The sequence below is a fragment of the Chiloscyllium plagiosum genome, unplaced genomic scaffold (genome assembly GCF_037043375.1).
Source record: "Chiloscyllium plagiosum isolate Xiang-an unplaced genomic scaffold, Cpla_swu_hap1 HiC_scaffold_3, whole genome shotgun sequence".
NCBI classification, from domain to species: Eukaryota; Metazoa; Chordata; class Chondrichthyes; order Orectolobiformes; family Hemiscylliidae; genus Chiloscyllium; species Chiloscyllium plagiosum.
The window spans coordinates 104,970,934-104,984,825 of record NW_028270141.1 but is presented as its reverse complement, the minus strand read 5'-3'; the positions used below and the strand labels follow the sequence as shown (position 1 = coordinate 104,984,825).

At 39.9% G+C, this 13,892-nt stretch overlaps 1 protein-coding gene across 4 annotated transcripts in view; it reads right to left on the bottom strand.

The window, feature by feature from the left end:
• The window catches only part of rngtt (RNA guanylyltransferase and 5'-phosphatase), a 419,390-nt gene that overhangs the window by 37,048 nt on the left and 368,450 nt on the right, over positions 1-13,892 (bottom strand). For all 4 annotated transcript variants that reach the window (XM_043686797.2, XM_087982269.1, XM_087982267.1 and 1 more), the window contains one exon: positions 11,135-11,258. In XM_043686797.2, the coding sequence (XP_043542732.1) occupies positions 11,135-11,258 (124 nt within the window). The remainder of the gene's footprint in view (positions 1-11,134; positions 11,259-13,892) is intronic.

Below are 13,892 nucleotides of genomic sequence, written 5' to 3'. Positions count from 1 at the left end.
CGATTGCAATCAAACCCAAGATAGTTCCTCCATAGTTGATTGTTCTCATGTTTATACTTTGCTGTTAACCAGTGATGGATAAATTCACCTGTTGATTTGAGGGATAAGTCTTAGTTACAGTTGAAACACAACCTTATCCTGAACACAGGTAAATGGTTATATGTACAGCGTTGGATAAATGAGTTGCTTCGAAGCATTCGACAGTGGATTTTGCAATACCAAATTTCTTCAAATACTTATAATCCCAGTGCCTGTTAATACTGGACGTATCACACCCTGGAGCAAAACCAGGCATGTTAGGTCTCATCTTCATTATTTTTTATATAACTGTGGAGGTCAGTATAACATTCACAGGACACTGTGTACTTTTAACACAGAATAAAACTTTTACTAAACAGTAAAAAAACTGAACTATGCTACATCAAAATAAAAAAAAATTGAAAACTGTCACTGTAGGTTGGAGTAGCATGGTGGCTCAGTGGTTAGCACTGCTGCCTCACAGTGCCAGGGACCCGAGTTCAATTTCAGTCTTGGGTGACTGTCTGTGAGGAGTTTGCACATTCTCCCAGTGTCTGCATGGGTTTCCTCCGGATGCTCCAGTTTCCTCCCACAATCCAAAGATGTGCAGGTCAGGTGAATTGGCCATAGTGTTCAGGGATGTGTAGGTTGGTGAATAGGATCGGAAAATGGGTTTGGGTGGGATACTCTTTGGGCGGTCGGTGTGGACTTGTTGGGCCGATGGGCCCATTTCCACACTGTAGGGATTCTATTCTATTCTATCCTATCCCAAAAAAAATCAACTTCACATGTTAGGGAAAGAGAAGAGTTGAACATGTGGCTACAGGGATGGTGGGTTTTGGATACCTGGATAATTGGGGACCTTTCTGGGGTAGGTGGGACCTCTATAAACAGGATGGTCTTCACCTGAACCAGAGGGGTACCAATATCCTGGGGGGGGAATTTGCTAATGCTCTTTGGGTGGGTTTAAATTAATTCAGCAAGAGGATGAGAACCTAAATTGTAGTTCAACTATAGAGGAGGTTGAGAGTCAGGAGGTCCGAAATAAGGTTTCAGGGTCTCAAGAAGGCACCAGCAAGCAACAAGCTAGTTTGAAGTGTGTCTATTTCAACGCCAGGAGCATCCAGAATAAGGTGGGTGAACTTGCAGCATGGGTTCATACCTGGGATTTCGATGTTGTGGCCATTTGAGAGAAATGGGTAGAGCAGGGATAGGAATAGTTGTTGCAGGTTCTGGGATTTAGATGTTTCAATAAGAACAGAGGAGCTGGTAAAAGAGATGAGGGTGTAGCATTGTTAGTCAAAGACAGTATTAAGGCTGCAGAAAGGACATTTGAGGACTCGTCAACTGAGGTAGCATGAGCTGAGATTAGAAACAGGAAAGGAGAGGTCACCATGTTGGGAGTTTTCGATAGGCCTCCAAATAGTTCCAGAGATTTAGAAGAAAGGATAGCAAAGATGATTCTTGATAGGAGTGAGAGTGACAGGGTAGTTGTTATGGTGGGCTATAACTTTCCAAATATTGACTGGGAATACTATAGTTCAAGTACTTTAGATGGGTCAGTTTTTGTTCAATGTGTTTTCTGACACAGTATGTAGACAGGCCAATGTTAGATTTAAAGTCAAAGAGTCAGAGAGAGATATACAGCATGGAAACAGAGCCTTCAGTCCAACTCGGCCATGCCGTGGATATCCCAACCCAATCTAGTCCCACCTGCCAGCACCCAGCCCATATCCCTCCAGGCCCTTCCTATTCATATACCCATCCAGATGCCTTTTAAATGTTGCAATTGTACTGGCCTCCACCACTTCCTCTGGCAGCTCATTCCATACATGTACCACTCTCTGCGTGAAAGTCACCCCTTAGGTCTCTTTTATATTTTTCATGTCTCACTCTAAACCTATGCCCTCTAGTTCTGGACTCCCCCACTCCAGATAAAAGACTTTGTCTATTAATCTTATCCATGCTCTTCATGATTTTATAAACCTCTATAAGGTCACCCCTCAGCCTCCAACGCTTCAGAGAAAACAGCACCAGCCTCTTCCTACAGCTCATATCCTGGCAACATTGTTGTAAATCTTTTCTGAACCCTTTCAAGTTTCACAACATCCTTCCAATAGGAAGGAGACCAGAATTGCACTCAATATTCCAAAAATGGCCTAACCAATGTCCTGTATAGCCACAACATGACCTCCCAACTTCTATATTCCTGAAGAAGGGCTCATGCCCGAAACATCGATTCTCCTGCTCCTTGGATGCTGTCTGACCTGCTGCGCTTTTCCACCAACACATTTTCAGCTCTGATCTCCAGCATCTGCAGTCCTCACTTTCTCCCAACTTCTATACTCAATATTCTGACCAATAAAGGATAGCATGCCAAGCACTTTCTTCACTATCCTATCTACCTGCGACTCTACTTTCAAGGAGCTATGAACCTGCACTCCAAGGTTTCTTTGATCAGCAACATTCCCTAGGACCTTACCATTAAGTGTATAAGTCCTGCTAACCAAAATGCAGCACCTCACATTTACATAAATTGATCTCCATGTATTGGGTAATGAACACGGCCAGGTGTTAGATTTGGAGGAAGGTGAGCACTTGGGTGATAGTGACAATTCAGTTATGTTTATTTGAGCGGTGGAAAGGGATAGATATACACCAGAGGCCAAGGGCTACAGCTGGGGGAAAGGCAATTATGATACGATTAGAGAAGATTTAGGATGCATAGGATGGGGAAGGAAACTGCAGGGGATGGGCAAAATAGGAATGTGAAACTTATTCAAGGAACAGCTATTGTGTGTCCTTGATAAGTATGTACCTCTCTGGCAGGGAGGAAGTTGTCGAGCGCCGGAGCCGTGGTTTAGAGGAAGTTGAATCTCTTGTCAAGGGGAAAAAGGTGGCTTATGTTAGGATGAGATGTGAAGGCTAAGTTAGGAGGATTGAGAGTTATAAGGAAGCCAGGAAAGACCTAAAGAGAGAGCTAAGAGCGTACATAAGAAGTTATTGGTGGATAGGATCAGAGAAAACCCTAAAGGTTTCTATAGGTATATAAGGGATAAAAGAATGACTAGAGTAAGATTAGGACTAATCAAGGACAGTAGTGGGAAGTTGCATGTGGAGTCAGAGGAGATAATGGAAGTGCTAAATGAATATTTTTCGTCAGTATTCACACTGGAAAAAGACAGTGTTGTCAAGAGATACTGAGAAACAGACTACTAGACTAGATGGGATTGAGGTTCACAAGGAGGTGTTAGAAATTCTGGAAGATGTGAAAATAGATAAATTCCCTGTGCTGGATAGGATTTATCCTAGGATTCTCTGGGAAGCCATGGAAGAGATTACCTAGCCTTTGGCTTTGATCTTGTCCACATGAATAACACCAGAATACTGGAAGATAGCAAATGTTGTTCCCTTGTTCAAGAAGGGGTGTAGAGACAACCCTGGTAATTATAGACCAGTGAGCCTTACTTCGATTGTGGGTGAAGTGTTGGAAAAAGTTATAAGAGATAGGATTTATAATCCTCTTGATAGGAATAAGTTGATTAGGGATAGTCAACACGATTTTGTGAAGTGTCGGTCGTGCCTCTCAAACCTTCTTGAGCTCTTTGAGGAGGTGACCAAACAGGTGGATGAGGGTAAAGCCATTGGTGTGGTGTATATGGATTTCAGTAAGGCGTTTGATAAGTTTCCACATGGTAGGCTACTGCCCAAAATATGGAGGGTTGGGATTGAGGGCGATTTAGCGGTTTGGATCAGAAATTGGCTTGCTGAAAGACGACAGAGGGTGGTGGTTGTTGAAAAATGTTCATCCTGGAGTTCAGTTACTAGTGATGTACCGCAAGGATCTGTTTTGGGTCCACTGCTGTTTGTCATTTTTATAAACGACCTGGATGAGGGGTAGAAGGATGGTTTAGTAAATTTGCGGACGACACTAAGGTCCGTACAGTTGAGGATAATGCCGGAGGATGTTGTAGGTTACAGAGAGACATAGATAAGCTGCAGAGCTGGGCTGAAAAGTGGCATACGGAGTTTAATACGGAAAAGTGTGAGGTGATTCACTTTGGAAGGAGTAACAGGAATGCAGACTTCTGGGCAAATGGTAACTTTCTTGCTAATATAGATGAGCAGAGAGATCTCAGTGTCCATGTGCATAGATTCCTCAAAGTTTCCGCCCAGGTTGATAGGGCTGTTAAGAAGGCATGTGGTGTATGAGCTTTAATTAGTAGAGGATTGAGTTTCAGAACCATGAGGTCATGCTGCAGCTATTCAAAACTCTGGTGCGACCGCATTTGGAGTATTGTATGCAGTTCTGGTCACCGCATTATAGGAAGAATGTGGAAGCTTTGGAAAGGATTCAGAGGAGATTTACTAGGATGTTGCCTGGTATGGAGGGAAGGTCTTACGAGGAAAGGTTGAGGAACTTGAGGCTGTTTTCATTAGAGAGAAGGAGTTTGAGAGGTGACTTGAGACATATAAGATAATCAGAGAGTTAGATCGGGTGGACAGTAGGAGCCTTTTTGCTCGGATGGTAATGGTGAGCACGAGGGGGCATAGCTTCAAAATTGAAGGGTGATAGATATAGGACAGATGTCAGAGCTAGTTTCTTTACTCAGAGAGTAGTAGGGGCGTGGAACGCACTGTCTGCAACAGTAGTAGACTCGCCACCTTTATGGGCTTTTAAATGGTCATTGTATAGGCATATAGTCAAGAATGGAATGACGTAGGTTAGATGGGCTTCAGATTGGTTTCACAGGGCAGTGCAACATCGAGGGCCAAAAGGCCTGTACTGTGCTGTAATGTTCTATGTTCTACATTACCCCTTTATTCCCAAGAATACCCTTTACAAATGCTCAAATGTCAGTAAAAACTATCCACAAGTTTCTTGCTTATACTCAGAGTGGAATAGCTACAACCTGTTTCCTTTGGGAAATTACTGCGCAATCACAAGATGTTTTTTCCCTTCATCTAGTATCACTCTTTGAGACAGCTAGATCAAGTGATAAGCTAAAAGTATCATTAATTTAAACTTTAGAACACACAGGAGTTTCCTGAATTCAGCTAACTGTTTTGCCTTAATTTTCTGGCAGACCCAGACACAGACTGCCTTGACTTTCTGGATTATTCTATATTTATCTGTCTTACAGGACCTCTGTAGCCACTCTTCAGATTTGAAAACAAAATCTACACTGATATTTCAGTGCAGTTCAAGGTGGGAATGACCACACTGGTGTTGTCATTTCAGATATGGTGTTAAACAGAGGCCCAGTCTACCCTCTCAGGTGGACTTAAAATTCTTGCACTAATTTGAAGAAGAGTGGGGTAATTCTCCCCTATGTCTTGGCCAAAATTTCTGTCAACTGGTATTAGTAAAATTACAAATTATCTGGTCATAATCACATTGCTGTCTTAACTTTGGTGAGACAGCACCAACAGCACCGTGCCCATTTTTGATCTCCTAATTCAAGGATGGATTTGCTTTTATTGTCACATTTATTCAAGTACAAAAGTATATGAGCACAGTGAAAAGTGCATAATGTTACCACACAAGGCACCATCTTAGGTACAAGTACCTAGTTGTAGAATCTTAAGAACAAGGTAGAAAGAAAGAACAAAATTAAAAATTAAACTAGACGCTTTCTTAGTTTTAAGTAGAAAATAAAGAAACAAAGCTGAAAGTTCAAACATTACAGTTTTAAAGCGCTTAGCCACTGTGGGACCATACTTCAAGGGATTACCTCAATGGAGATACTTGTATTAGAGGCAGTGCAGAAAAGGTTCACTAGATTGATTCCTGGATAAAAGCATTTTACTACGAGGAAAGGCCGAGCAGATTAGGCCTATGCTCATTATAATTCAGAAAGAATGAGAGATGATTCATTTGAAATAGGCAAGGTTTGGATGGGGCTTTGACACGGACTATGGAGAGAAGATGTTTCCTCAGTGAAGAAATCTAGAATTGAATGTGAGGTTTCAAAATTGCAAATCAAATATGGTAACAGAATTAAAGAGCGGCATTCTAGGTAAAAATAATATCTCTGCAGTTCCATTTGAACCGCCTCAAAATTTGCCATAGTGCCAAAGAGATAGCGATTCAGGATAGTCTCGGTTACAACGTTCAATTTGGTATGTGTGATAGAAGCAAACAGTTCAAATTGATAACAGATAGAGGAAGTAGCTGCTTTGCTTTGTCATGAACTGTATCTCATAGATGAAATGCCAACAGGACATAGTATTCAATTAGGCTTGCACTTAGAGCAAAGAAATATTAATTTCATCAGTCACTGCATGGAATATGCTTGAGATTCTATCTCAAGTCAGAATTCATCAGGGACAAGCAGCTAGATAATTTGGTCTAGCTTCAAATTGTGGAAGAGATCTACATTGATGCTTGTGGGAGAAAGTTGTTAGCAGACTTAAATCGGGAAGCTGTTGAAAGGCAGCTGGTACCTGAAAGCAATCAGGCCTAGGACCTGAGGTACTCAGCTGGAAAAGAAACGTTGGAGCCAAAGGCTAACAAAAGGACCCTCAGAGAATCCTACTTTGGAGAAAATGGAACACCTATGAGAATTCAAGTGGATTCTGGAGGGATCTGGCATACCTTTTGGGTTAGTTCCTAATGAAGTGAATGCACCTTTATAATTGTTGTAACCTATCAGGGAATTCTCGAGAAGATGGTTGCGAGGGTAGGAAAATGAAGAATTGAATTTATGGCATTAGCAATTACAAACTATAGTGTTCAGTTAGATAAGGAATTGTTTCAGTTAATTCTTCTTAGATACAATAAAGTTTATTTTTGTTTAAGAACATGAAATCTCGTGGCAGTGTTCTGTTGGTTAATAGTTAGGATCTTAGATTTTTCATTAAACATTAACCAATGCTAACAGAATAGTAATGGAGTACATCATTTAAGATGAGGAGAAATATTTCTCTGCAAGTGTTATGAATTTTTGGAATTCCTTGCCAGTGGCCAGTGATGGCAGTGCCATTGAACAATTTCAAGGTTGAGAATTGTTGAACCACAGGGGAACAGGTAGAAAAGTGTAGATGGGACCAAGATTCAATCACCCATGACCACAGTGAATGCCAAAGCAGTCTTCAAGGGCAACATAGCTTATACCTGCTCCAATTTTGTAATGTTCGTTTGGGCAACATTTCCTCTGATATCTGTGGTCAAGCAGCAATCTGGGAACTACTGCACAATGAAATCTTCACGTTACTCACAGCTTCATCAGTTTATTGGAAGAAATCTCCAACACAAAGTGTAAACTGCTCATGGACAGAAGAGTTGGTGTTCAATGAAGTTTCTAACCCACCAGCACAAGGAAATCTTAGAGGGAGCATTGTTTGTGGGATCGCAGTGTGCATAAATGTGTTGATGCATTTCCTACATTGCAGGTTTCATGTAGCATTAGGAAGAAGGAACCTCGTTAATCTTGTGCACTGCTTCCAAGTTTTGGTGAATCCCATTTTGAATTTTTTGACCAATATATTATATCATTACATAACAGTCAGTTTTGCAATAACGCGGTAGTTCCATTCTCGTGCAATCCCATGTTATAACCAATACATGCTTTACAACTTGGTGCTATAAAAAGTGTTCCCAATTCATCAAAAGTGTTTTAGTGAATTCGTGTTAACGAAATGCACATTATAGCAGAATGACCTGTACATCAAAATGTACGATATATTCTTGGGACAGGGGATACATCAGGGCTCAACAGCTGTGACTAGAGGCTCTGGGGACCCTGCTGTGCTCAGGTCAGATTAGATTCTCTACAGTGTGGAAACAGGCCCTTCGGCCCAACAAGTCCACACTGCCCCTCCGAAGATAAACCCACCCAAACCCATTCCCCTGCCCTACATTTATCCCTGACTAATGCAGCTAACACTATGGGCAATTTAGCATGGCCAATTCAGGAACCACTTTGTTCAGTTTGGGGCTAGGGGACAGAGGTCCAGGTCTGGAGCAGTACCAGGGCCTATGATTTCTGCCCCTGTTCCTGGTGGAAATTCCATTATCTGTGGCCCATGATGTGAGAAGAATCGAGAATGGATTCGGCACTGGACCTCCAATGACAAACCCTGCAGCATGTTTCTTTTTGGTCTCTATAAAGAGAACAGTGGTAACATGTTATCAAGGAGAATGTTATAGACTGCTGTACTAGCCTTGTTACATTTTTATGTTCACCATTATCTGCAACCAATCCTGACTTTGCTGGGCACCAAAGTGAGGCCAAGGACTTTTGGCCCTATAGTCAGTCCTAGTCCCTGTGATTTATCTTTACTGAATTTGGTTACTAGACCTTATGATTGGCAACAAATGAATACTTGTAACTCGAAACTGCTCATTTTTTTTTGGAAAGCAATTTGACAGTTTGCTTAGTGAAAGCAAACACATTACCCGATTCAGAGATACAGTGACAACTAAAACGACAGTGACAAATTATAACTGAGTAAAACAAGTAATCCTTTCTGGCCACATTATATCAGTGCGCAAGAACTGCATAATATGATTTATCTTTCCACTCTTGAACAGCAGCAAAATATTTAATTTCAGCAAGATTCTGAGGAACCCCAGTGATGATAAGGCTTTAAAAATAGTTAGAAAAAAGGAATGTACGGTAGGAAATGTCACTATCCTTTTTCAAATCAAGCAGTAACAAAGAATTATCATTAACATCCTTTTGTTCATCTTTATTTTTGTCTGTCTTGGGTTATATTTGTGTTTGAACAGTGAACAGTGAACAAAAGGCAGTAACCTAGTGATTAACTGAACTGCAGCTCTCTCATATTGTTACATTTGATGACACCCACAATATTATCTGCATTTATTGTTCAAAGACAAAAGAAAACAGAAAAGAAAAAAATATTAAGAATTGCTTAGCCATCTGAGTTCGACTTTATTTTATTTCCAAAGCATGTGAATATGAGTGTTAATTCAGTACTATCTGTTTTCCACTACTGCTCAGGGCTAATTTCTTTCACATCAACATAATTATTCTTGCTTCTTTAATTTAAGTGGTGAAGCATTATTTCTCTTCTTATTTGCTGGAGTAGAGCTCAATGGACAGCGCCATACCTCCACTACTGAATAAAATAGCTATTCTTCACTAAAGTCTAGATGACAAATGGCAGAAAGGTGCAAATGGCTTCACAGTTCTGTTTATTATTCTTATGGTGCTTCAAACAACCACAGCTTCTGTTTGGATTCAGAGAATAGCAATCTAAAATAGCTTATCTCACTTGTTCCTCAACCAAAACGGTGAGGAAAACATCCTTCTTTTTGCCTGTTCTTAGACTAGTGAATTTGCCACAGCTCAGAAATTAATTCTGAGCATTTGGCTGTTTACTTTAACACTGTATCATGGAGAGGATGAAGCAGCATGAATAAAACAAGAGATGTGTTGGTTATCACTCACATCTGTTCAGAAACGGCAATTCAACTTCCTTTAGGATGCTTTATTACAGCATTGTAATATTGAGGAGGGTGATCATGCCAGTCAAAGCAATCTGAACATTTGGAGATTTGCTACAGAAATCTACACAAAATCGCTTGCTTAAGTATGAATGCCTATGAGATGTAATTGGCATTCCATCTACAAGTCAATAACTGAAAACAAAAACATCAGGGATAATAAAAGGGCATTTATTCTATTTCTATATTACAAAATAATATTGTTAATTGGTTAACTGGATATATTTAACGATGTACAATATTCCTTAGCAGTTTGATTCCCTTGAAACTGGAGGCATTATGAAGATTTATTAGCTTGTGTTCAGAATATTTATATTTTGAACACTGTCTTTGTTTTTAACAAAATCCTTTAATAATGTTCATAAAATAGAAATGAATGACATGTGAATTTTGCTTGCTCAACAGATTCAAGACTGAACAATCCAACACAATATAAAATCAGCAGAACAGATATGGATGCGTGTAAAGTATTCCTTAGAGGGAAGCAACTCTTGTTTTCTGCTGGCATGGGCAGTGATTATGATGACAACTACACAGGGGATTCTCTCAACATTAGCTTTCACTTTAAAAAAAAAATCCAAAGTAGGAACAAACAATAAGGCATTGTGCAATAGTGGAAGAATGATCAAGTTATGCCTGAAGGTATTTGCAGACAAGGAGGCTAAAGTGATTGAAAACTTTCTCTTTGAATGTGGGGAGAAGGCAAGAGGCAAGTGCAGGAACAGGGACACAAAATTGTTGCAGGTTCTGAGAAAAGGGTAAGTCAGGCCATAAATGAGAACAAGGATTTGGAAGAGGATACATTAGGTATAGGAAGCCAATGAAAGTTGTCAATGGCAGCAAAAATCAGTGTGATAAGGAATAAGGAATACTTTGATGAAGTGCTATGGTACATTAGATTGGGCTTTGTGCTTTGGGAAACTGGAATTCAGTATAGTCAGAAGCTCTAACATCAGGGACCAATCACACCTTGACTAGTCTGGATGTTAAACCAACTGGTAAAAGCACAGATAGACAGCTTGTTGTGTATACATTATTTATTAAGTCTAATATTTACGTACTATCACATTTAATAAAGAAGTAGTTGAAATTTGGACTGCTGAAGGAACTAGCATTGCAAATTACACTAAATTTGACACCACCAGTGTCTTTATGTGAGCAGGTAGGAAGCCATGTTGACATGCTATTGGTTCTTATAGATCAAGTGGTACAGCTACAGGCTGCTGGGTTCAATCAATAGTATATAATGATACAATGCACACACGTTCAATCAGAACATGTAGCAAGGCACTGGAATCTGAGTATGCTGGAAGAGACATAGTAAACTTGGCATACAACTTAAGTTCCCTTATCTCCCACCCTTTGAAACATCCCATCACACTAGTTCTGTAAGGTTACTTTCCAGGTCACATCAATGTTCGCCCTCCACAAATGACAGGCATTTGAGCTTCTGAGCAGTTTCTGTTTTCATTCAAGGTCTCACCATTACTAAAAAGATTTGTAGCATTTTGGAAGAGGATTGCTTCATTATTTGGAATTTATTTTGTGATATAAGGGGACAATTTAGTGTTAATTAGTTAATTGTTTTCTAGCATATTCTTTAGATCATTAGTCCACTTGAAATTCTTAAGAACTACTTACCCATAGCTGTGTCATAGGAATTTGGGAAGCTCTTGTCTAATCTTTCACGCATAATAACCCAGCTGTTGTTTTCAAACTTGCATTCAATGATCTTGTTGTCATACATTTTCAGTTCTTTGGTTACCTGAAGTACAAAACAGATGCGAAATAAGAAAATGATTGCAAAGAAAAGTTTATTAATAAAGTATTCACATGACCAGAGAAGCCTTTTCTATTCCATTTCCCAGATGTGCACAGGATTAATAAGGTTAATAAAACTGAATAGGTCACATTTAGGAAATATTCAAGCACATTGCAATTAGGTATGTCAGGCAAGGTCAACATGGACATTGTTTAAAATAAATACCATAGGATATTGCATGTAAACTTCCCCATATATTAAAACTTAGAGATAAAAAGTATCTGTAAGACCTTAAGAAATAGGAACAGGATTGGTCCATTCAGTCCTTCAACAGGATCAAGGCTGATTCACCATTCCTCAGGTCCACTTTCCAACCCTTTCCCCATAGATTCCCCTACTGATCAAGAATCTATTTATTTTAGCCTTAAATATATGAAAAACCTTTGCCCCCATATCTCTCTAGGGCAAGGAGTTCCAAAGATTCTCAACCCTCAGAGAAGAAATTCCTCCTCACCTCAGTCTTAATCTGGTGCCCCGTTTTTCTGAGACTATGTCCTCTGAACCCAGACTCTCATGTGAACAGAAACATACTCTAAGCATTTGTCCTGTCAAGTCCCTTAAAAATCCTATATGTTTCAATGAGATCACACTTCATTCTTCTAAATTTCAGTGAGTAGCATCCCAACCTTTTTAGCCTTTGCATGTAGAACAATCCCTCCATTTCAATGATCCCCAATCAACTGTGATTTTGTCAGAGATTCAAGAAAATACTGTAAAATCAAATTTTTTGATGTTATAATTGTTCAAACAATTGCCACCCCCTTCTAATCTCAAAAATGAAATTACCAGGTAGCAATCTATATGCCCACACAAACACACATGGCAAATTAATAAGTGGACCAATTTCACAGTAGAAGTGTAGGTAGGGGATAAACTTAGAAACTGTCCCTTGATCATTCGACTTCATACAAGGATAGCTCAGAATAGTTTGTTTTTACTTCCTTAATATTTGGAAGAAGTATATAACCTTTATTCAGCATATTTGATGGCCAACTTTGTGCTTGGGAAATCATGTCTCATGAACTTGATTTGAAAAAGTAACACAGAGAACAGATAAGGGCAGAGTGATGATTGTGATCAAATGGACTTCAGTAAGGCATGGGAGACTGGTTAGTAAGGTTAGATCTCATGGAATACAGGGAGAATTAGCCAGTTGGATACAGAACTGGCTCGAAGGTAGGAGACAGAGGGTGGTGGTGGAGGGTTGTTTTTCAGACCAGAGGCCTGTGGCCAGTGGTGAGTCACAATAATCGGTGCTGAGTCCACTACTTTTTGTCATTTATTTAAATGATTTGGATATGAACATAGGAGATATAGTTAGTAAGTTTGCTGATGACACCAAAATTGGAAGTGCAATGGACAGTGAAGAAGATTACCTCAGATTACAACAGGATCTTGATCAGATGGGCCAATGGGCTGAGGAGTTGCAAATGGAGTTTAATTTAGATAAATGCGAGGTGCTGCGTTTTGGGAAAGCAAACCCTAACAGGTCTTATACACTTAATGGTCAGGTCCTGGGGAGTTTTGCTGAACAAAGAGACCTTAGGATGCAGTTCATAGCTCCTTGAAAGTAGAGTCGCAGGTAGATAGGATAGTGAAGAAGGCGTTTGGTATGCTTTCCTTTATTGGTCAAGAGTATTGAGTACAGGAGTTGGGAGGTCATGTTGCAGCTGTACAGGATATTGGTTAGGCCACTGTTGGAATATTGCATGCAATTCTTGTCTCCTTCCTATCGGAATGATGTTGTGAAACTTGAAAGGGTTCAGAAAAGATTTACAAGGATATTGAAGCATTGGAGGATTTGAGCTATAGGGAGAGGCCGAATAGGTTGGGGCTATTTTCCCTGGAACGTCGAAGGCTGATGGGTGACCTTATAGAGGTTTAAAAAATCATGAAGGGCATGGATATGATAAATAGACAAAGTCTCTTCCTTGGGGTGGGGGAGTCCAGAACTAGAGGGCATATGTTTAGGGTGAGGGGAGGTGAATATAAAAGAGACCTAAGGGGCAAATGTTTCATGCAGAGGGTGGTGCATGTATGGAATGAGCATCTGGATGGGCATATAAATAGGAAGGGTTTGGAGGGATAAGGGCCAAGTGCTGGCAAATGAGACTAGACTAGGTTGGGATATCTGGGCAGTATGGACTATTTGGACTGAAGGGTCTGTTTCCATGCTGTACATCTTTATGACTCTGAAGTCTGAAATTAAAGAAGTCACTCAGTCATGACCTAATGTCACATATTCACATTCAATCAATGTCGCTGCGCAACTCATTAGATTATCACTTACTGCATAGCCTTTTAAATTCAAAATTACAAGCTACTGCATGATATTTTCACTACCTACTTTAAAAACGTCCACATAATGTCTAAATGATGATTGCTAATGGTTTTGTCATAGAAACTGAATTGGAGACACAAGCCAGTTTAACATTAGAAAGAAACAGACTAACAATTTACACAGACAGCAATTTACAACGCTACAACACTAGAACTTTAACTGTATGCATTTCTTTTTAAAAACTCCGTCAATAATGTGATGCAGACGTAGTCACTCCTGTGATTATAGAACACAAA